Source organism: Mercenaria mercenaria, chromosome 16, assembly GCF_021730395.1.
Source record: "Mercenaria mercenaria strain notata chromosome 16, MADL_Memer_1, whole genome shotgun sequence".
NCBI classification, from domain to species: domain Eukaryota; kingdom Metazoa; phylum Mollusca; class Bivalvia; order Venerida; family Veneridae; genus Mercenaria; species Mercenaria mercenaria.
In genome coordinates, this window is record NC_069376.1 from 11,468,493 (window position 1) to 11,492,209 (window position 23,717).

At 37.7% G+C, this 23,717-nt stretch overlaps 2 protein-coding genes across 2 annotated transcripts; one reads left to right on the forward strand and one right to left on the reverse strand.

Moving 5' to 3' along the window:
* The first annotated feature begins 2,815 nt into the window (after positions 1 to 2,815).
* LOC128549470 (uncharacterized) lies at positions 2,816 to 17,002 on the forward strand. Its single transcript, XM_053526112.1, has 2 exons — positions 2,816 to 5,401; positions 14,089 to 17,002. The coding sequence occupies exon 1, from the start codon at positions 2,948 to 2,950 to the stop codon at positions 5,201 to 5,203; it is 2,256 nt and encodes a 751-aa protein (XP_053382087.1). The 5' UTR covers positions 2,816 to 2,947; the 3' UTR covers positions 5,204 to 5,401; positions 14,089 to 17,002.
* LOC128549825 (spore coat protein SP65-like) lies at positions 9,098 to 10,798 on the reverse strand. Its single transcript, XM_053527491.1, has 3 exons — positions 10,789 to 10,798; positions 9,756 to 10,304; positions 9,098 to 9,378 (listed from the first exon to the last, which is right to left on the reverse strand). Exons 1-3 carry the CDS (start codon positions 10,796 to 10,798, stop codon positions 9,098 to 9,100), a joined length of 840 nt encoding a protein of 279 aa, XP_053383466.1.
* Positions 17,003 to 23,717: the final 6,715 nt, after the last annotated feature.

Genomic DNA, 23,717 nt, shown 5'->3' on the forward strand with positions numbered 1-23,717 from the left:
TTATTTTAAAGTTAAGCCTACTTTTAGACTTTATTCATTAAGCATTTAGAAGGGCCTGTGTCAAACGCATTTGTCATCATACTTGTTGCATCATTTATATCCGTGGCTTTTTTGTTCTGTTGATCCGGGTGCAGGTTGAATGCTCTCTAACAATTTTATTTGATGTAAATCTCACATCCTTTCATTTCAGATGTATGAGGAGAATTTCCCAGCGTCAGTATAATACACTTACTGAATGGCTTGTCAGTCAATCGTTAAAACTATTGCCCGAGGTACATTCAGTATGTGTTTTATTACTTGACGTCAGAAGTTAATTTTCAGTTTTATTAGCTCACATGTCACGAAAAGACAGTGTGAGCTTTTGTGATCGCGCAGCGTCCGTCGTCCATCGTCCGTCCGTCCGTCCGTCCGTGCGTCCGTGCGTAAACTTTTGCTTGTGACATCTCTAGAAGTTACATTTTTCATGGGATCTTTATGAAAGTAAGTCAGAATGTTCATCTTGATGATATCTAGGTCAAGTTCGAAACTGGGTAACGTGCGGTCAGAAACTAGGTCAGTAGGTCTAAAAATAGAAAAACCTTGTGACCTCTCTAGAGGCCACATTTTTCACAAAATCTTCATAAAAATTGGTCAGAATGTTCACCTTGATGATATCTAGGTCAGTTTCGAAATTAAGTCACGTGCCATCAAAAACTAGGTCAGTAGGTCAAATAATAGAAAAACCTTGTGACCTCTCTAGAGGCCATATTTTTCATGGGATCTGTATGAAAGTTGGTCTGAATGTTCATCTTGATAATATCTAGTTCAAGTTCGAAACTGGGTCATCTGCGGTCAAAAACTAGGTCATTAGGTCTAAAAATAGAAAAACCTTGTGACCTCTCTAGAGGTCATACTTTTGAATGGATCTTCATGAAAGTTGGTCAGAATATTCACCTTGATGATATCTAGGACAAGTTCGAAACTGGGTCACGTGCCTTCAGTAACTAGGTCAGTAGGTCAAATAATATAAAAACATTGTGACCTCTCTAGAGGCCATATTTTTCATGGGAACTGTATGAAGGTTAGTCAGAATGTTCAACCTGATGATATCTAGGTCATGTTTGAAACTGGGTTACGTGCCATCAATAACTAGGTCAGTAGGTCAAATAATGAAAAAACCTTGTGACCTCTCTAGAGTCCATATTTTTCATGGGATCTGTATGAAAGTTGGTCTGAATGTTCATCTTGATGATATCTAGGTCAGGTTCAAAACTGGGTCACATGAGCTCAAAAACTAGGTCACTATGTCAAATAATAGAAAAAAAACGACGTCATACTCAGTTCAAAACTGGGTCATGTTGGGACAGGTGAGCGATTCAGGACCATCATGGTCCTCTTGTTTTTATACTAGTGACTTTTAGACAAGAAATAATGTATTAAATATCATGCGCGGATCCAGCTAGTTTTCTCAGGGGTGAGGGTCCAACCGAACCCCTACAATGACAAATATTTGTCTTTATACATTAAACGATTTGATGTGTATTTTGTGGATGTAAGCCGTTTACAAGTAGAAGTTTTGTTGAACATGGTGAAAAAGAACTCTACCGACCAGCTATGGGACCGGGGTCATAACCCCAATCCTACCACCCCAACCCGCCCTTTGAAAATTCTTAAATTCAGCGCTTCATTTCCTGCATTCTTGGTTATTTTATGAGCATTTAAGAACACATTTCTCCATGCAATTTCATATATAATATACCCCTTATTTTCACACTGGTATGCGCTCACTGAAAAATAATAAAATCAAATTTTCTTAGAAGTAAATGTCCTGGTTTCTTGGAGTTAATTAACATCGATATGAATAACGTCGGGGTCGTATAAAGCAGAAGCCATATACACTTTGAATGCCGTCAAAATGTTGCAGAGCCCGCCCGCTTAGCTCAGTAGGGAGTTGGTCTTCGCATCGCGGGGTCGCGAGTTCGTTCCCCGGGCGGGGGTATGTTCTCCGTGTCGATTTGACATTGTATCTGAAATAATTCGTCCTCCACCTCTCATAATTCATGTGGGATAGTTGGCAGTTACTTGCGGAGAAAAAGTTTGTAGTGGTACAGAATCCAGGAACACTGGCTTGGTAAATTGCCCGCCGTTACATGACTGATATACTGTTGAAAAACGGCGTGAAACCCAAAACAAACAAACAAATATACTGTTGACTTTTCTAAACATTTATTTTCTTTCCTTCGTCTCTTCTATCCTTTTTAGGACGGGGAAAATTTCTACGGTCAGTAGTATACAACTATCTAACATTTAAGCGGTCATTGGTTAAAATTATACTGGCAAACAAAATCATTATTGACTGTCATCTGAAAACTATTGACCGAAACAAATTCAAATAAAATCAATTAAAATTGATCTTTTGTCGGAAAGTTTCACAGGAAGTTCTACGATATTCAGCACGACCGTGCGTGATGTTTTTTTTTATTTTTGTTGGTCAATATATTTTCGAGGCAAATCATTTTTAATTTTTAACTAAACACTTAGACACTTAATTGACTATAAGCTACATTTCTTCAGTTTCTTCACGGAAGAACTAGATGGAATTACAATGTAAGAATGGACTATAAGTTGTTTCCCACATAGATCGAGTAGGATAAATGGTCAAAAATTTGTTTATAAATCAGGGGTCAATAGTCATTTAAGAACATGATAAGAATTCAATAGCTAATTTTGTTAGGTCGCTTTCGTTCAATTTCATCTAATCAGAAAACAGCATTCATAATTATGATATAGAGATGGGCTGTGCTGGCTTGAATTTTTGCACTGAAATGCTTGACATCTTTCTTACTATACTTCAGAGCTGAAAGACGATTTGGCTACCTTCTACAAAACAAGACACAGTAAAATACCACTGTCACCGCTAGTCAAGGGACACGATACTCCACTTGTAGATTTTTACATTTTGCCTGAAATGAATTTCATTGAAAAGAAAAAGCCAGCTGGGAAAGAGACTAAAACTGCTGTCATATCGTTGTCGGATGTATTCCAGTCTAAAAACAGTTGTGAAATATATTTAACCGCTGATGCTGGATTTGGAAAAACTGCATTTTCAAAATATCTTGCTATCACGTGGTGCCAGGCTCATCGTCCCGAAATGAAAAAGTACTTATCAGAAGATGCGATAAAATCCATGCGTGATTTTGAGTTTTTGTTTCTTGTGTTATTGCGGGGTTCTTCTGATGATTGCAGTATTGATGATTTGATAATGAATCAAATTATACAAAATTTGTCACGGTCTTTCAAAATGACAATAGAAACTCTACAGGGAATTCTGCACCAGGAAAGAACTTTGATTATCCTGGATGGGCTAGATGAGTGGATCCATCCTGAAAAGAAATGTACAAAAATACCAAAAACAATCCCACATCGTAATGCACGTGAAAAGTGTGTAATCCTTACAACAACAAGACCTTGGAAATTAGCTGTGTTGAATCTTGAAATAGATAAGAAAGTGGAGCTAGTAAAACTCAACTCTGAGTCAGCACAGACATTAGAGGAAAGAGCAATTTCAAAAATACAGAATCTCGATGTTGCTAAAGCAAAAATCACGGCCAAACAATTGCATAAAAAAATCAAAGAAAATAAACTCGAGCATCTGGAATCCGTCCCCCTTCTTTCGATGTATCTCATTTGTTTATGGTGTGAAGATATTCCACTAGGACAGTCCAAATGTGGACTTTATTCAAGCATTATTGAACTCCTGCTGTCAAGACCGATAAGCAAACATCCGGAAGTGGAACCAACGGGCGAACCTTCCCAGAGTGATATCCCACAATGCTTTAGTAAACATGAACATTGTAATCAATATTGCACATATCTGAAAGCTTTAGGAAAATTAGCACTTGAAACTTTATTCAATGAAACAAAGGAGAACACTCTTGTTTTTTACAAGTCAGTGGCAGAGAAACATCTAACCCCAGAGTATTTGAAATTAAGTTTTGACTCGGGAATATTAACGCAAAGCACAGAAAAGACACTTATCAAACAAATTTCTAAAGTTTCATTTCCACACAAAACAGTTCAAGAGTTTTTTTGTGCATTGTACATTAGCTGTCAAAATGAAAGTGATGTAAAAAACATTGTTCTAAACAAATGCAAAAGTTTGCAAAGTATTCTTGACATGTCGACAGTGCTTGTTTTCATCAGCGGAATGGTGAATGCAGAAATCATTTCCTCAATATCACAGGAATTTCTTTCTGTTATCAGCGAAGATAAGATAACGAACGAATACAGATCCACGACTGGTGACTGTAAACCTCTGAAAGACATACAAGACATGTACATTTCTTGTATGAAAGAAAACACGAGTGATAAAGAACTCAAACTTTTCTGTCAAGATTTTTTCATTAATGAAGATTGTGGAGAAGAAAAATACTTTTCAAATTTAACACGGCTCGCGTTACACAATAAAAACAACATGGCGTCAATAAATATCAACACACCAGACAGTGGTCGTAGTTTACGTGAAATTATCGGTTGTTGTGCATTGCACGAACTGTTCCAGATCAATAAAATATGCTACTGGGGTCACGGAGAACAAGACCAAATTCCGGTACTGTTGAACAAGTCGTCGAAATCTGTCACTATTGGATCATCTGGTTCTTGGAGCCGTGAAATGTTGGAAACATTACAGAATAATTCTCTGTTACAAGCAATTTGTATCGACGGTTTCAAGATGAGTCACGATGAACTGAATGAGTTTCTGAATTATACTATAAACAGAAAAACAATGACGGAGATTATATTGTGGCGCTTATGGTGTACCGAGCACAGGTATTCGTGTACTTTCAGTTTAGATTTTAGTCAGCATTCAGATCTAAGGAAGTTAGAATTATTCGAGATACCTGTGTCACAATTGAAAGTTAATAGTCAAGTGAAACACGTGAAGTTGCAGTTTATCAATCTAGGTGAAAGGTCGCTGCCTCCTGAAATGGCGAATATTGAAAGTGTTTATTTGAAGGATGTAAACATGTCTGCTTCAACATTGCGTGATCTCGTTAAGGTAGTGGAGAAACTTTCACACAAAGTCGCAGTAGCAATACGCCACTGTACGATAGAACCGGAAACAGAGTTTGTACACGTTAAACAATATATAGACTCATCTCAGAATTTCCGAGTTACGGAGGATAAACCGTGGAAGTTTGTGTTTGAAAAAGCTGAAAGTTAAGTTACTAAATAATCTCTGACTTATAGTGTAAATATTTTGTAAACATTCCATTAAAAATATGTTACACAAAATTTAACATATGACATATATTTGTGTATATAAATAAACGCGTGCGTGTTGTAATAAATATAGGGAAATTTCTTGGAAGGTGGAACTTGGAGGAAAAATGGACGTTCTCAAACAAGGATATATATACAAGTAAGTTATTTTATTTGCTTTTATCTATTATATTCTAAACTTGATCTAATATTTTTAAAAATTTTATACAATTGAGCCTCGTCATGTTAAAAGGGCCAACTTTGTGAAAAATCAGTGAATTGAGCTCTGTTCCCAAATTGACCACAGTTACTCTCAGTACCTGTGTAGTTTAGTGACAGAATGACAGTGTTTATATTCCCTGGAGGGACGGATGGGGAAGGGGGGATTGAGAGAGCAAAGAGTTGCCACCCTATCCATTGGTCCATGGTCCGTCCGTCTGTCCGTCACCTGTCTTGTGGAAATTTTGGTCCAAGTTTAGTTTACCAGCTTTAATCTCAGTACCCACTTACGGGAATGAATTGAACCTTCACACATTGTTTTTTACTGTCATGATCTGGCATGCAGTGCACAGATTCCATAAATCTGTTTCATTTTTACAGAATTATGCCCCTTTTACGACATAGAAATTATTAATTAAATTTGGCATGTATGGGAATGCTTTAAACCTTCACACGCTTGTTTACACTCTGGATCTGACATGCTTTGCTCAGGTTCCATAACTCTTTTTGTATTTTTGCAGAATTATGCTCCTTTTTAGACTTAGAACGTATTGTTGATATTTTACATGTATTCTTTAATCTCAGTATCCACTGATGGGAATGCTTTGAAACTTCAAACGCTTGTTTACTTCATGATCTGACATGCAGTCCTCAGGTTCTATAACTCTTTTTGCATTTTTGCAGAATTATGCCCCTTTTTCAACTTAGATTTTTTTAGGTTTGTATGTAACCTTAAATCTCACTACCAACTAATTGGAATGCTTTGAAACTTCACGCACTTGCTTACTGTCGTGATCTTACATGCAGTGCTCAGGTTCCATGACATTTTTTGCAGAATTATTCCCCTTTTTGCAAATTTTTGGTTAAAGTTTTGCATGTAAGCTGGAATCTCAGTACCCACTGATGGGAATGCTCTGAAATTTCAGACACTTGTTAACTGTCATGATCTGTCATTTACAGCACATGTTCCATAAATTTATTTTCACTTTGCAGAATAATGCCCCATTTTTTATTTAGGAATTTTTGGTAAAGATTTTGCATGTAAGATGGAATCTCAGTACCCACTGATGACAATCTTTTGAAACTTTACATGTTTGTTAACTGTCTTGATCTTATATGCAGTACACAGGCTCCATAAATCTATTTTAATTTTTTTTTATACAAAATTATGCCTCGTTTTCAGCTTAGCAGTTTTGTTTAAAGTTTTGTTGGCAAGCTGCTATCTCAGTACCCACTGATGGGGTTTAATTGAAACTTTATACACTTTATGTCCACTGTCGTGAGCTGATATGCAGTGTACAGGTTCAATAACCATATTTTGCAATTTTACAAAATTATTTCAATTTTTCAATTTTTTAAATCTAATTATATTCATTAATTCCCGGCCACAATTGCTTGGGATTTTAGGAAAGGTCTCTGTCCGTCCTTCCACCTGTCTGTAACACTTTCATGTCTCTTCCATATCTCCTAAACCTCTTGAAGGATTTTCATGAAACTTGTGTTGAATGATCACCTAATCAGGATAGTGTGCAGAAAATGCGATTCAGCCATTTTGGCTTAAGGTCAAGGCCTTCCATTTTGTGTCCGCTCTGGTTTTCCTTATCCCCATGAAGAATTTATACGAAACCTTAATCGAATGATCACCTATCCAAGACGAGATGTATAACTCACAGTCAGCCATGCCGACTCGAAGTCAAGGTCGTAACTCAAGGTCAAAGGTTTTAGCCTTCCATTTAGTGTCCGCTCAATATCTCCTAACCCCTTGAAGAAATTTCATAAAACTTTGGTCAGATGATAACCTCATCAAGACAATGTGCAGAACGTATGAGTAAGCATTACCGCCTTAAAGGCAAGGTCACAAATTAGGGTCAAATGTTTGAGCCTTCCATTTTGTGTCCATTCTGTATGTCCTAAACCATTTGAAGGATTTTCATCAAACTTGGGTTAAATGATCATCTCATCAAGGACTTATAAGTCAGCTATGTCAACTCAAGGTCAAGGTCACAACTGAAGTTCAAAGGTTTGCGTTCTGTATCTCCTAAACCCCTTGAAGGGTTATCATGAAACGTGGGTCAAATGATCACCTCTACAAGAAGATGTGCATAATTTATGAGTCAGCCATGTCAGTTCAATGTAAAGGTCACAGCTCAAAGTCAAATGTTTTCCCTTTCACTCCATAACAGTGGCAAGGAATTTGGCTGTCTTTGAGACTGCCTTGTTCAAATGCATGTAATAAGGCTATTGAATAGTCGGGCTTTGCCGCCCTCAAAATTTTGTATGCAAGCATGTTTCTCTCAAGCTACTAGGCCAAATGCTTTTAAAGTTCACATTTGACCTTAGGCAGCAGTTGCAGAAGCAGCAGTATGAATAGTAGCAGTAGCAGCAGCAATAGCAGCAGTAACAGTAGTAGAAGTAATAACAGATGAAGCAGTAGTAACATAGTTTATAGGTGGACGGATAGCTCAGTGGTTTGCACACTGGCCTTCCAATCCTGAGGTCGGGGGTTCGATCCCCGGCAGCTACTCGGGAATTTTCAGAAACGCTTTTCAGTGTTTCCCACCTAACTAGAGGTGTACTGGTCAGGAACCCAGGCAATCCTTGCGTGTATCAGTGCTATACACTGGGCACGTTAAAGAACCAGGCTGTCTATTCGCAACGAGCTAGGCTAAGTTAGCCGGACAAGCCTGTATCTGATTTCTGATCTCTCTGTCGTGGGGGCTTTGTCTCACTCTGTCCCTCTGGTCAGATCGCTCTGTGTCTGTACTAGTAGAGGATGAATTATGCGCCCTGTGTGGCTGCATTTGAACTATGTAAAGCGCCTTTGAACGTGAAATTGATCATGAAAAGGGCGCTATATAAATCTGGTATAATAATAATAATAATAATAACAGAAGCAGTAGTAGCAGTAGGAGCAGTCGTAGCAGTAGGAGCAGTAGTAGCAGCAGTTGTAGGAGCAGTTGCAGTAGCAGCAGCAGTAGCAAAATTAGCAGTAGCGGTAGGAGCAGTCGTAGCAGTAGGAACAGTAGCAGCTGTAGCAGCAGTTGTATCAGAAGTAGTAGTAAAAGCACCAGCACTAGTAGCAATAATAGCTGAAGGAGCAGTCGTAGCAGTAGGAGTAGTAGTAGCAGCAGTTGCAGTAGTAGCAGTAGCAGCAGTAGTAGCAAAAATGCAGTAGCGGTAGGAGCAGTCGTAGCAGTAGGAACAGTATGAGCTGTAGCAGCTGTTGTATCAGTAGTAGTAGTAAAAGCACCAGCACTAGTAGCAGTAATAGCAGAAGGAGCAGAGGTAGCAGTAGCTGTTGTAGCAATAGTAGTAGTAGTAGTAGAATCAGTTTTATCAGTAGTAGTAGTAGCAGCACCAGCAGTAGTAGTAAAAGCAGTAATGGCGATTGCAGTAACACTAGCAGTAGTGGCAGCAGAAGCATAAAAGCAGTAGGAGCAGTCAAAGCAGTTGTAGCATAAGAGTATTACAAGCAGTAGCAGCAGTACGAGCAATCGTGACAGTATTAGCAGCAGTAGCAATAGCAGCAGTACGAGCAGTCGTAGCAGTAGGAGCAGTTGTATCAGTAGTAGTAGCAGCAGCAGCAGCAAATGTAGCAGCAGTAGTTGCAGGAGGAGCAGTCTAAGCAGTAGAAGTTTTAGTAGCAGTAGCTGCAATAATAGTAGTAGCAACAATAAAAGTAGTAGCAGCAGCCAGCAGTAGCAGTAGTAGAAGTAGTAGCAGTAGGTATAGAAGTAGCATTAGGAGTAGTAGTTGCAACATCAGCAGAAGTAGGTGCAGTAGTAGCAGTGGGATTAGCAGTAGCAGTAGGAGCAGTCATGGCAGAAGTAGCATTAGTAGCAGTAGCAGTAGTAGCAGTAGCAGTAGCAGCAGTTGTATCATAAGTGGTATTAGCAGCAGCAACAGTAGTAGCAGAAGCTGCAACAGTAGTGGTAGTAGTAGTAATAGTAGTAGGAGAAGTTGTAGTAGTAGCAGTAATAGTAGTTAGTGATAGGAGCAATAGAAGCAGAAGCAATAGTAGCAAAAGTATTTGCTGTAACAATAAAGGTAGTGAAAGAAGAAGAAGCAGCAGTGGTAGCAGTAGCAGCAATATCAGAAGTAGCAGAGTAGTAGCAATATAACTACTACTAGTAGCTACAGCAGTAGCAGCAGCAGCACAAAAGTAATAGGTTAAGTAGTAGCAGTAGTAGGAGTAGTCGTAGCAGCAGCAGTAGTAGTAGTAGTAGTAGCAGCAGCAGTAGAAGCAATAGTAGAAGTAGCAGTAGCTGCAGCAGCAGAAGCAGTAGCAGCATCACCAAAATAAGCAATGGTAGAAGCAGTAGAAGTGTAGGTAGCATTAGCTGCAGCAACATCAGCAGTAGCGGAAGCAGTAGTAGTAGTAATAGTAGTAGCAGAATTAGCAGTAGTAGTTACGGTAGCAGCAGAAGCATCAGCTACAGCAGTAGCATCAACATAAACAGAAGCAATAGTAGTAACCGTTGTAGTAGGTGTAGTAATAGCAGCAGAAGTACTGGTAGTAGCTGTAGTAGGAGTAGTCGTAGCAGCAGCAGAAGTACTAGTAGTAGCAGTAGCTGCAGCAGCAGAAGCAGTAGCAGCATCACCAAAATAAGCAATGGTAGAAGCAGTAGAAGTAGCAGTAGAAGTATAGGTAGCATTAGCTGCAGCAACATCAGCAGTAGCGGAAGCAGTAGTAGTAGTAATGGTAGTAGCAGAATTAGCAGTAGTAGTTACGGTAGCAGCAGCAGCATCAGCTACAGCAGTAGCATCAACATAAACAGAAGCAATAGTAGTAACCGTTGTAGTAGGTGTAGTAATAGCAGCAGAAATACTGGTAGTAGCAGTAGCTGCAGCAGCAGCAGTAGCAGCAACAGTAGCAGTATCAGCAACAGTAGCAGTAGCTGAAGTGGTAGCAGCAGTAGGAGTTGTATTAACAACAGAAGTAGTGGTAGTAGTTGTGGCAGCAGCAACAGTAGAAGCAGTAGTACCAGTATCAGCTGTAGTAGTATTAGCAATAGCAGCAGCAATATTATAGTAGTAGGAGTTGTAGTAGCAACAGAAGTAGAAGTAATAGTAGAAGCAGGAGTGCTTAAAAATGAGCCATATATACGGGGATATGCAGCATCTTAAAACCGCAGTCAAACATTCGGCGCGGATAGCTATGTCTAGCCACAGATAGAAACGTAGTAATTCGTATCGATCCGTACCTGAACCGTACAGATTGGTAATTATATTTTCTTTTTTTCCAACTTTTTCAAACAGGTCTCAAACTATAAACATTTGAAACACAGACAGTTTGCCCCCGCCCCATTCCCAATTGGAGAGAAAAACACTGAAGCATGTTTCTCTAAAACTACTAGTCTAAGACCAAATTCGTTTGAAGTTCACATATAATCTTTAGCAGCAGTATAAGTAGCAGCAGTAGCAGAATTATAAATAGTAGCAGTAGCAGCAGTAGTAGCTGCAGTAACAGTAGTAGTAGTAGAATTAGTAGTAGAAGAAGCAGTAGCAGTAGTAGCATTAGGAGCATAAGCAGCGGTAGTAGTAGCAGTAGCAGTAGCATAAAAAGCAGTTGCAGTAGTAGCAGTGGAATCGGTAGTAGCAGAAGTAGCAGTAGCAGTAGGAGCAGTAGTAGCAGTTGTATCAGTCAGTAGTAGTAGTAGTAGAAGAACCAGCATTAGTAGCAGTAATAGCAGAAGGAACAGTAGCAGGAGTTGCAGTAGCAGTAGAAGTAGCAAAAATAGCAGTAGCAGAAGGAGCAGTCGTAGCAGTTGGAGCAGTAGTAGCAGTAGAAGTTGTAGCAAATTATAGCCGTAGTAGCAGTAGCAGCAGTTGTATCAGTAGTAGTAGTAGTAGCAGCACCAGCAGTAGTAGTAGTAGTAGTAGTTGTAGAAGCAGCAGTCGTAGCAGTAGGAGCAGAAGTGCCAGTAGTAGCAATTGTTGTAGCAGTAGCAGTAGTAGCAGCAGTGGCATTAAAGCAGTCGTAGCAGTAGTAGCAATAGGAGCAGTCGTAGCAGTTGATGCATAAGAGCAGTTCGAGCAGTAGCAGCAGTACGAGCAATCGTGTCAGTAGTAGTAGTAGGGGCAGTACGAGCAATCGCGGCAGTAGTAGCAGTAGCAGCAGTACGAGCAATCGTAGCAGTAGGAGCAGTAGAGCAGTTGTATCAGTAGTAGTAGTAGCTGCAGTAGCAGAAGTAGCAGGACTAGTAGCAGGAGGAGCAGTCTTAGCAGCGGTCGTAGCAGTAGGAGCAGAAGTGCCAGTAGTAACAATTGTAGTAGCAGTAGCATTAGTAGCAGCAGTGGCATTGAAGCAGTTGCAGCAGTAGTAGCAGTAGGAGCAGTCGTAGCAGTTGTAGAATAAGAGCAGTACAAGCAGTAGCAGCAGTGCGAGCAATCATGACAGTAGTAGCAGTAGCAGCAGTACGAGCAATCGTACAAAAATGGAAAAAGATGATTCTTATAAGCGATTTTTTGGTGTTCAAAGTAAATTTACTACTTAAACAGAAGGGGTAGAGTTACACATCTTTAAAAATATTGAGTTAAACGCAATGGAAGGTCTCTATTTTGCTTTCACTCTTAGATTATATATTGTGGAAGAAATTTAGATAGGTTTTACATCTGCCCTAAGGTTATCTTTTAATGGAGTAAGCAAAATTTAAAACAGAAACACAGCATTCGACCTTAATATTTCAATGTTGAAGTATGAATTCTGTCTCATTAAATCCGTTCACTTGAGGCACCATAGAAAAAATGATATTGACATTTTTATTTTGTGTTTTATAATTCTTTACCAATAGTTTGATGTTTCTTTTATTAAAATTAATGGTAAAATGAGTTTTCTGCAAACGTTTTGGATAGTGGCTATCACTTTGAAATTTGTCTCTACTTGAGCTTGAGGAGATAAAACCATAAGTTATACAAAATTTACAAAAAAACGGCATGGTAAAAGTTGTTTAAAAATTGCAAAATAGTGCAAAACACGGTTACCTTTCAGAATATACCAAGCAAAGGCCATTTTGTAAACATTATTATTAGTGATCTAATTAATACCTTAAGGCAATAATGTTTGTTAGTGTTCTGCGGCAATTTGTTCATTATTTCTGCATTATTAAACCATTAAGCATCAGATAGGAGGCAGGTTCATGATTTTATTATAAAAAAAAAATAGATATACAAACACATTTAGTTTGTCATAAACGTCGTAATAAATCGTCATGTTAGCTTCCGGTTGGGCATACGCACATACAAATATTAAGGTAACCTACCTCCTTAAAGAAACGGGACATTTAACTTTAATTTTAAAACACTATTTTGATTTTTTAACGCGCCATATGTTTTAACATCATATTTTGAATTTAGAAGTAAAGCAGAAGTGTCATTATAATAAATTTACTCACAGGTTCCGAGTAATTTAATATGAAAAAGGCAAAGCCTCTGAGCGAGCGTAGCTTAAACGACAAAGAAAATATTCACTGCTCAAAATAATTCGCGAGAACCTCTTCTCTTGAAAAGAAAAAAGAAATTGTGGTATCAAACCTGTAGCAGTAAATATCATACGTTGCAAACTTTATGGAAAGCCGATGTCACGGTGACGTCATTACCTATTTGGTTCTGGTTCCCATCGTACTAATTAAGTACAAATCGACAGTGAAGGGGCAGGTAATCAAGACTATTTGCCGCCTTCATGTGGCTTTATGCTTATTAATGATATTTTTTACAATTTACTGGCAATGCTTGATCTTTTAAAACAAAATAATATTTTTTACCAACTGGAATTCTTTCTTGCATTTTTTTTTAGTGATGGACAATATTTAGCAATCAAATGAAGTTCTATATTCACTGCGAACAAAGCATTTACTGTAAGCACCTGTCCGCTAGGGTCGCGCTTTTCGTAAAATAAAAGCAAAATTGAAATTATTTTCACAGCCTAAGTTTTTAGAAATAAAGACACCTAAATGAATATAGTGATTGTAACTCAAATATGCACAGACGTCGATGAAAGTTTTTCAGCTACATCACTCTGCCTCATTCGGAAAGCTTTTGTTATATTTGCCTTAACATTGCCGTAAGGCGAGATGTGCGCTCGCAGTTGCGCTTCCTGCAATTGCTTGCGAGCTTTGCTCGCTATAACTTGATTTTCATTTCCGTACGCCGAATCCGGGCTTTATTATAGGTTTTCCGGATAAATGACGTTATGCCATCACTTCCGATTTTTCAAACGTGGATAACTACCTTAATGCATGTGTATCATTATCTCAGCGTCTCTGAGACTACTTATCGTTTGCACGTTTGCACATTTAATTAACTAATGAATACATGGTTGCATATCTACACCAATTTATCAGTACCTGTTAGTACATAGTCTAAGTTATTGTATCAATGTTTAGAGCTCGTCCTGCACGTCTCGGTAACTCTCGTTTGGGCGACATCCGGTGATGGTCGTTTTCATGGATATAATTCTTGTAGCTGGTTCCCTTGGTTCATGTTTGCGTCTTCGAATATTGCTCGACCTTTGATCTATGCGTTGAGTAACTGTTTTTTTTATTTACGTGGTTATATATAAGCAGTAACAGAAGCAATCAAATGACTGTAAATACCCGTAAATTAAATGATTTTCAATGTCTTTTTCAGGTACCATTTCCCTTTGTACTTCAAAAGCATAGATGTTTTTTTCTGGTGGCTAGGCTACAAACACCATCATTTAAAATGGCATGACCGCTTGTTTCTGGCAATTGGACAAAAGGATTTTGCAGGACTATACTCGTATTATACCCAAAAAATCTGTGTTTAAACATTTCATGTGAATTACCAGGACAAATCATATTGTGTAAACGCTTTGAGCTCATTTTTCTATGAACAGTTTATAAGTAAAGTTTTGTTAGTATCAAGTGGAAGGGTTTCAAACAGTCACACGCGCTGTCAAAAAAAAAAAAAAAACTTAAAAAAATAAGTGTTTGATTTGACTTTATTTTGATGTTGATTGTTTACAATGTTTAGGTGTTATTTTAAGATATTTAGTTCAAAATGCCTGAAAATTGCTCTGTTGCAAATGAATTTTGCTGTGTTTTACATACCACGGCAATGAAGTTAAATAACATTTATTTATGGAATTGTGTAAATATTAAATGCATTTTGATCTAAGAATTCGAACAAATATATTGCCAGGCTTGTGTTTATATTATTACCAAAATCACCGTTTGTTTGCATAGTCCTTAGTCATATACTACAACATTTAATATTTTCATGCGAGAGTCTTCTTATTAAAGGGAAAATCCCTATTTTCCTCATATGGCTTGTAGTCTCTGCATAAAATTATTTGTTTCTAGCAGACGACATTAATAATTATACCAGGAAGAACATATTTTTGCGAAAATCATGTAAAGTTCTCAGCAGATGTTTCATAATTTTGATTAAAAAGTAAACTAGGGATCCTCTTTTTACGCCCGTCTCTGAAAGAGAGGTGCTTATCATGTGAGCATCCGGTTTGGGCGGGCGGATGGTCGGTGTCCAAAATCATGTCCGTTATCTTAAGATAAGTCGAACAGTTTTTGTCCAGACTTGGCGACAATGTTTTTGGGCATACTATCTAAGCCAAGTTCGATAACCAGAAAAATCACTCCAGGCACTTTTAGGTTATGGCCCTTGAATAACTCGAAATCTGGAAATTTAGCATTGTCCGCCCTTTAAGTCAAACAGTTTTCACCCGATCTTTACCAACTTGGCGACTATGTTTAAGGGCATAATATCTCGACCAAATTCGATAACAAGCCAAATCACCCCTGGAACTCTTTGGTTATGGCCCTTGAATAACTCGGAAAAACGTCGAATTTAGCCTTGTCCGCTCTCTAAGTGGAACAGTTTTTTTTCCGATCTTCCACAAACTTTCAGATAATGTTTGTGGACTTAAAATATCAGCAAAGTTTGATAACCAGCCAAATTGCCAGAGGCACTCTTTGATTATGACCATTGAATTACTCAAAATCTGCTAATGTAGCCCTGTCCGTTCTCTCAGTCGAACAGTTTTCACCTGATCTTCACCAAACTTGCTGACAATGTTTGTGGGCATAATATCTCGGCCTAGATCGATGACCAGCCAAATCACTCCAGGCACTTTTCGATTATTGCCATTGAATTCGACCAAGTTCGATGATGGGCGTATTTTGTGACAGTCTGCCACCATTGTTGTTTGATTGTGGAAAATAGAGAAAAGTAGAAACTTCACAAGTCTTTGTTTGAACAACTAGTTGTATTGTGAAAATATCGGGGTTACTTAATGAATTGAATGAGTAGTTTTTAGCTCGGCTAATCAAAGAATAGTAGACCTATTGGATTCGCCCATGCGCCGGCGTCGGCATCGGCGTCCCAGCTTGGTTAAGATTTTGTTTGTAAGCTAGTATCTCAGTAACCACTTGTGAGAATGGATTGAAACCTCACACACTTAATCACTGTAATAAACTGACTTAAATTGCACAGGTTCCATAACTCTATTTTGCTTTTGTGCAAAATTATACCCCTTTGTCGACTTAGAATTTTTTGTTAAGGTTTTGTATGTGTGCTGGTATCTCAATGGGAATGGATTGAAACTTCACACACTTGTTCACCGTCATCTGACATGTACTAAGCAGGTCCTACAACTCTTTTTTTTTTTTTCAAAATTATGCCCCTTTTTCGACTAAGCAGTTTTTGATTAAGTTTTTGTTTGTAAGCTGTTATCTTAGTATCCACTAATGGGAATGGATTGAAACTTCACACAGTTGTTCACTGTCTTCATCTGACATGCACTGTGCAGGTCCCACAACTCTGCCTTTTCAAAATTATGCCCCTTTTCGACTTAGCAGTTTTTGGTTAAGTTTTTGTATATTAGCTGGTATCTCAGTATCCACTAGTGGAAAGGATTGAAACTTCAAACAGTTGTTCACCCTCATGATGCGACATGCAGTGGAAAGGTTCCGAAACTCTACATTGCATTTTTACAAAATTATGCCCCTTTTTCAGCTTTTGTATTCATTCAATTGACAAAGCTGTTGAAATGTCGAGCGTTGCTGTCCTGCAACAGCTCTTGTTTTATCTCTACTTAGAATTTTATAAAGTTGCACTTTTTTCTACATATTAAATATATTAAACGAATAGACGTTGCAAAAATATTTTCATCCAAAAAGTTTGTTTTACAAGAAAAGAGGACTACGGACTATAACATAAACATAAGCATGTAGATCCATTTCTATTTGAAGATGATGTTTTCCTCTCTGATTTACAGTCAAACCTGTGTTAAAGGCCACTTCTGAACTGAGACCACCTGGCTGTAAAGACCACATGTTTTGTTTCCTATTTTAACACATACAGTGTATTTTAACATGTGAATAAAGAACACCTCCCAATAAAGACCATACTTTGACTCTCTCAAGAGTGGTCTTTATTGACCGGTTTAAATGTATAGCATTTACCATGTGTATATATATATTTGACTGATAGACTATTGTAGATGTATTGTATGTTTGCCTTATGTAATTTCTATAATATATATATGAACTGTTTTAAGTTTTAACAGTTATGTTTATGTTGATTGGTTTAAACAGTATTTATTAGATATATCATATACATAAATATATACAGTAACATTTACAATCAAAATGATGTAAAGGATCTGAAAACAAGTTTTCAGCGAAAACTTATTGATGAGGCCGCGATCATATTGAATAGGACAAGTATATGCGCGCTGGGGAAAATATTTCATGATGGACCTGTGAATTCTTTACTTGTGGGTGAAACAGGTCTCATAAGCGCAAATACGACTAGCTTCTACTGATTATAAAACATACCGTACGATTTGTTGTGAATTAACTGTTGTACTTTTAGTAGTTCACCCTACACCCTTGTTTAAGAGCAACATTTAAAAAAACACGTTTTTTTACATCCTCAAGTAATAAGTAAGTAGACCCGCCCAGTTTAATCAATCTAGACGCATAATCTAACTCTATACATAGAGCGCTTACTTCACCCGATTTACATTCGGAACATTTTCACGCGTTTCGGGCTTTATCGTATGTTTAACATGGGATTTTTGAACCGTCCAAAGATGTTGGAAATGTTTGTCTCATTGTTTATTTTTTTTAATAAAAATGTCATTGTGTACCACTTTTTTCCACCCTTGCCTAAAAAAACAGTAATGAGTTTGTACACTGTTCAGATATTTGTGCTCTGTTGAAATTTAACCAAACACAAGTTTACTTGCATAAACAGAAAGCATGATATGTCACCATGCGCGGATCCATGGGGTGGGGGGGGGGTGGGGGGGGGGGGGCCGGGGGTCCGGACCCCCTCTGGAAAATCTTTAAAAAAGGAAAGAAGACAAGAACGAAAGAAAATATTTTTCGAAAAAGGCAACATTAGGACTGCATGTAAAGTATATGCGGCTGCTGCTACATACGACCCCGACATAATTCATATTATTTATCTAAAAGAAGAATTTTACCTTCAAGAAAGCTTGATTTTATCATTTTACCAAATTTAACAGGTTAGTCCATAAAACTGTCCCAGAATGCAAAAAATGAAGTGCTAAATTTCAAAATTTCCATGGTGGGGTGGGGTGGGGGGGGGGGGGGCAGGGGATCGGACCCCCTCTGAGAAAATTGGCTGTGTCCGTGCATGGTCACTATACCTGTCCAGTACTGGACATTATGGTAAACGCTTCTTTCCTGCACAAATGACAATTTCGCAACTTCTGTCCGGTTTGTACAAATTTCTGGCCGCGATAAACCATTTAACTTGTATTAATTCATTTCCTCGATTTATGTTGATTGCTTGTGAACAGAAGACATGCTAGTTCAATGCTGTTTTGGTCGTTAGCTTTTTACAGTGACACGTTATTTGCACACCTGAGAGCACAAAATGTGATCGTCCTGTTCCCGTAGTAATTTGTTTTCCACCTCTTTGGCACAATTGCAATGAAACTTGATCAGAATGATACCCAATAAATTATACAGACGCTAAAAGAAAGTTTATTCGCTCTGTAGAACAAATTTCCTTATTATTTGTTTTTGCTAGAATCACATGACAGATCTATGCTTGACATGTAGATAGCATTTTCAGAATGAAATAACAACATGACAGAATTTTTCATGAAAACTTAGATCATATACCACCACTATAATTTGGGATCTCTTTTTTAGTTGATTTTGCAGTTTGTGTGTTTGAAAATATTTTTCTTACATCAAATATGACCCCCATTATTATAATTTTTTTTAATTTTTATGTAGCACTGACAATATTATTCTAGAACATGTAATTAATAAGTGACAGGCATTTAAAATTTAAAATGGGCCCTAATGTATGCTGCTGTCATTTGAAATAGGTCAGTTTTATATAGAATAAAGAAAAAGAGCTATTTAGTGTGTTATAACCTAAAAGATCCCGGGCGAGATTTTTCTCTATAATATGAATAATAAAACTAGGCCAAATTCGTAGAACATATTGTTGAATCTCTAAATGCCACATTTTTTCATCAAGAGAATTTGAAAGTTTAATTTTTCAGGGTCAAAAACTAGGTCACTATGTCAAATAATAGATGAACCAAATTAAGACAGTACAGGCTATATTTTCTACCTGAATTTCTTACAACGTTTGCTAGAATGTTTGCATTGTGAAATGAAAGTTAATTTCAGGTCTGGGTTACAAGAAATCTTAAACAGGGCCGCACCTTCTGTTTATCTGTGTAATAACTTGATGGGTTTGTTTCAAACTTAAAATATTTAGTCCACATTATCGCCTACATCATATGGCTCAAGGGCCATAACTCCGTAACAATATCCATCTTTTTCTTAGGGTTTCAGGTTAGTTTTGATTCACTTTCAATCTATCTTTAAGTTAGTTATTACTAAACGGGTTTGATTCGAACATACAATATTTGATCCACCTTATCACTCTTATCATTTGACACAAGGTCTGTAGCTGTAGCAGAAAGTTTCCATGAATTATGCCCCTTTACTTAGAATTCCGGGTTAATTTTGATGCATTATTAGCTCACCTGTCACAAAGTGACAAGGTGAGCTTTTGTGATCGCGTAGCGTCCGTCGTCCGTCCGTCCGTCCGTGCGTCAGTCCGTAAACTTTTGCTTGTGACCACTCTAGAGGTCACATTTTCCATGAGATCTTTATGAAAGTTGGTCAGAATATTCACCTTGATAATATCTAGGTCAAGTTCGAAACTAGGTCACGTGCCGATAAAAACTAGGTCAGTAGGTCTAAAAATAGAAAAACCTTGTGACCACTCTAGAGGCGATACTTTTCAATGGATCTTCATGAAAGTTGGTCAGAATCTTCACCTTGATGATATCTAGGTCAAGTTTGAAACTGGGTCACGTGCCGTCAAAAGCTAGGTCAGTAGGTCTAAAAATAGAAAAACCTTGTGACCTCTCTAGAGGCCAAATATTTCACAAGATCTTCATAAATGTTGGTCATTACGTTCATCTTGATGATATCTAGGTTAAATTCGAAACTGGGTCACGTGCCATCAAAAACTAGGTCAGTAGGTCAAATAATAGAAAAACCTTGTGACCTCTCTAAAGGCCATATTTTTCATGGGATCTATATGAAAGTTGGTCTGAATGTTCATCTTGATGATATCTAGGTCAAGTTTGAAACTGGGTCAAGTGCGGTTAAAAACTAGGTCAGTAGGTCTAAAAGTAGAAAAACCTTGTGACCTCTCTAGAGGCCATATATTTCATGAGATCTTCATGAAAATTAGTCAGAATGTTCACTTTGATGATATCTAGGTCAAATTTGAAAGTGGGTCACGTGCCTTCAAAAACTAAGTCAGTAGGTCAAATAATAGAAAAACCTTGTGACCTCCCTAGAGGCCATAATTTTCAATGGATCTTCATGAAAATTAGTCAGAATGTTCATCTTGATGATATCTAAGTCAAATTTGAAACTGGGTTACGTGCGGTCCTAAACTAGGTCATTAGGTTAAATAATAGAAAAACCTTGTGACCTCTCTAGAGGTCATGTTGTTCATGGGATCTGCTTGAAAATTAGTCAGAATGTTCATCTTGATGATATCTAAAAAAAATTGAAACTGGGTTACGTGCGGTCCTAAACTAGGTCATTAGGTCAAATAATAGAAACACATTGTGACCTCTCTAGAGGTCATATTTTTCATGGGATCTGCTTGAAAATTAGTCAGAATGTTCATCTTGATGATATCTAGGTCAAGTTTGAAAGTGGGTCATGTGCTCTCAAAAAGTTGGTCAGTAGGTCAAATAATGCAAAAACGTTGTGACCTCTCTAGAGGCCATATTTTTCATGGGATCTGAATGAAGGTTGGTCAGAATGTTTATCTTGATGATATATAGGTCAAGTTTGAAAGTGGATCACGTGCCGTCAAAAAGTAGGTCAGTAGGTCAAATAATGCAAAAACGTTGTGACCTCTCTAGAGGCCATAATTTTCATGGGATCTGTATGAATGTTAGTCAGATTAATGTTCATCTTGATGATATATAGGTCAAGGTTAAAACTGGGTTAACTGCGGTCAAAAACTAGGTCACTAGGTCTAAACATACAAAAACCTTTTGACCTCTCTTGAGGCAATATTTTTCAATGGATCTTCATGAAAATTGGTGAGAATGTTCACCTTGTTGATATCTAGGTCGAGTTTGAGACTGGGTCACATGCGGTCAAAAACTAGGTTAGTAGGTCTAAAAATAGAAAAACATTGTGACCTCTCTGGAGGCCATATATTTCATGAGATCTTCATAAAAATTGGTGAGAATGTTCAACTTCATGATATCTAGGTCAAGTACAAAACTGGGTCACATGTCTTCAAAAACTAGGTCATTATGTCAAATAATAGAAAAACATTGTGACCTCTCTAGAGGCCATATTTTTCAATGGATCTTCATGAAAATTTACCTGAATGTTCAACTTGATGATATCTAGGTTAATTTTGAAACTGGGTCACGTGCAGTCAAAAACTAGGCCAGTAGGTATAAAAATAGAAAAACCTTGTGACCTCTCTAGAGGCCATATTTTTCATGAGATCTTCATGAAAATTAGTGAGACTGTTCACCTTGATGATATCTAGATAAAATTCAAAACAGGATCACGTACCTTCGAAAACTAGGTCAATAGGTCAAATAATAGAAAAAACATTGTGACCTCTTTAGAGTCCATATTTTTCAGTGGATCTTCATGAAAATTGGTCAGAATTTTTATCTTGATAATATCTAGGTCAAGTTCAAAACTGGGTCACATGAGCTCAAAAACTGAGTCACTATGTCAAAGAATAGAAAAAAAACGACGTCATACTCAAAACTGGGTCATGTGGGAAGAGGTGAGCGATTCAGGACCATCGTGGTCCTTTTGTTATTATATTGTCAATGAGAGGATTTGATTCAAACTAAAAATGATTTTTCCACTTGATCGCTCACACTCAAATCATTTAAAGAAGTGAAAGAATTTCTAAAATCGAATGAGAAATAGAGAAGTTATCAGAATTTAAATATTTGGTCAAAATGGCAACCATTTTGTTTTCACTGCAACAAAAGTAAAATAGTGGATTTATTATATTCTACGCAATTTTTTTGAACTGCAATTATATAGTACTGTAAAATAACTTATTTATTTTTATGTGCCCATATTTGAAAGAGCGGGGATTATTATGGGTACACCCTTGGCGGGCTGGCCGGCAGACAGCATCACAAAGCATGTCCACTCTCGTAGTAGAACAGTTTTCATCAGATCTTTAACAAACTTGGTGACAATGTTTGTCAGCATAACATATCGGCCAAGTTTGATAACCATTCAGATTGTTCAAGACACTCGTGAATTATGGCCCTTTAATTACGAAAAACTTCCAATTTACCCTTGTTCACTCTCTAAGTCAAACAGTTTTCATCCGATCTTCACCAAATTGCTGACAATGTAAGTGGGCATAATATCTCAGCAAATTCGATATCCATCCAAATCGCCGCAGGCACACTTGGATAATGGCCCTTGATTTACTATTACTAAAACAAACTCCAAATTGCCTTGTCCGCCCTCTAAGCCAGTTTCCATCCGATCTTCACCAAACTTGACGAAAATGTTTTTGGGCATAATATCTCGTCCAAGTTTGATAGCCAACTATATTACCCCTGACACTCTTGGATTGTGGCCTTTGAAATTACGCAACTAAATATTAAGACGGGCATATAGTCTGGCACTCTTATTTTTCTGTTTCGTAAGATATTCACCTCTATGAGATGGAAACCTCCTGTCAATACCTCAAAGGTCAGTGTCAGACTTTGGGGGTCAAAGGTCATTGTAAAGATTTTCTGGCTCTAATTTTGCCATGCATATTTAAGAAATCCCTTTTAAACGCTTGTATGGTAAACGCGACGCATGATTGAAAAGCCCCTGGTGGGCGAACGGGAGGCGTCCACCAACTTTGTCTGGAGCATGTCTTCTTCATACATTGAGAGGTTTTAATGTAACTTGTTATGAATGTTCACCAACATCAGACGGGGTTTCATACAAAATAAGCAGGTCCCTAGGTCTAAGGTCAAAGGTCTGACTTAGAGGTCAAATGTCAAATTCAATAATGACTGTCTGGAGCATTTCTTCTTCATACATGGAGAGATTTTGATGTAACTTTGCACAATTATTCTCAATTTGATTTAGAGACGGGCTGTCGCGCGCATAAAACACGTGCCTAGGTCTAAGGTCAAGGTCACACTTATAGGCCAGATGTTACAAAAATGAAAACTATTCACGGAGCATTTATTCCTTATGCATTGGGGGACTTTGATGTAACGTGGCACAAATGTTCACCACCATGAGTCGGAGTGTTATGCGCAAGGACAAGGTCTGTAGGTCAAAGTTCACACTTAGAGGCCCAAGGTTAGATTCAAGAATGCCTTTTTTCCGGAGCTTTTTATGCGTAGAGGGATTTTGATGTAACTACGCACAATTGACCAGCATCACCAGACGGAATGTCATGCACAAGAACCAGGTTCCTAGTTTAGAATTACTTCATTTGTTACTGTAAACAGATTTATAGTGTAACTTTTTTATTACTTTCCGTTGGTAAAATCAAGACCACTTTTCTGTAGTAAAACATGCATGTTACATTCAACTTCTTAGGTTTAGGTTTTCCCAAGTTTCCAAGTTTATTCAACAAAATCTGAGCTATTGTGGTCACGCTGTGTCCGTCGTGCGTCAGTCCGTCGTCAACAATTTTGCTTAAACGTGATCTCTTCCAAAACCACTGAATGGATTATAATGAAA

Excerpts from the sequence above, each read along its gene's own strand:
- LOC128549470 (XM_053526112.1), top strand. The coding sequence starts at position 2,948 with ATGAATTTCATTGAAAAGAAAAAGCCAGCTGGGAAAGAGACTAAAACT.
- LOC128549825 (XM_053527491.1), bottom strand. Across the intron at positions 9,379-9,755 it reads TTCTACCATTGCTTATTTTG|CTTCTGCTACTACTGTTGCT; the intron begins GTGATGCTGCTA and ends CTACTGTTGCAG.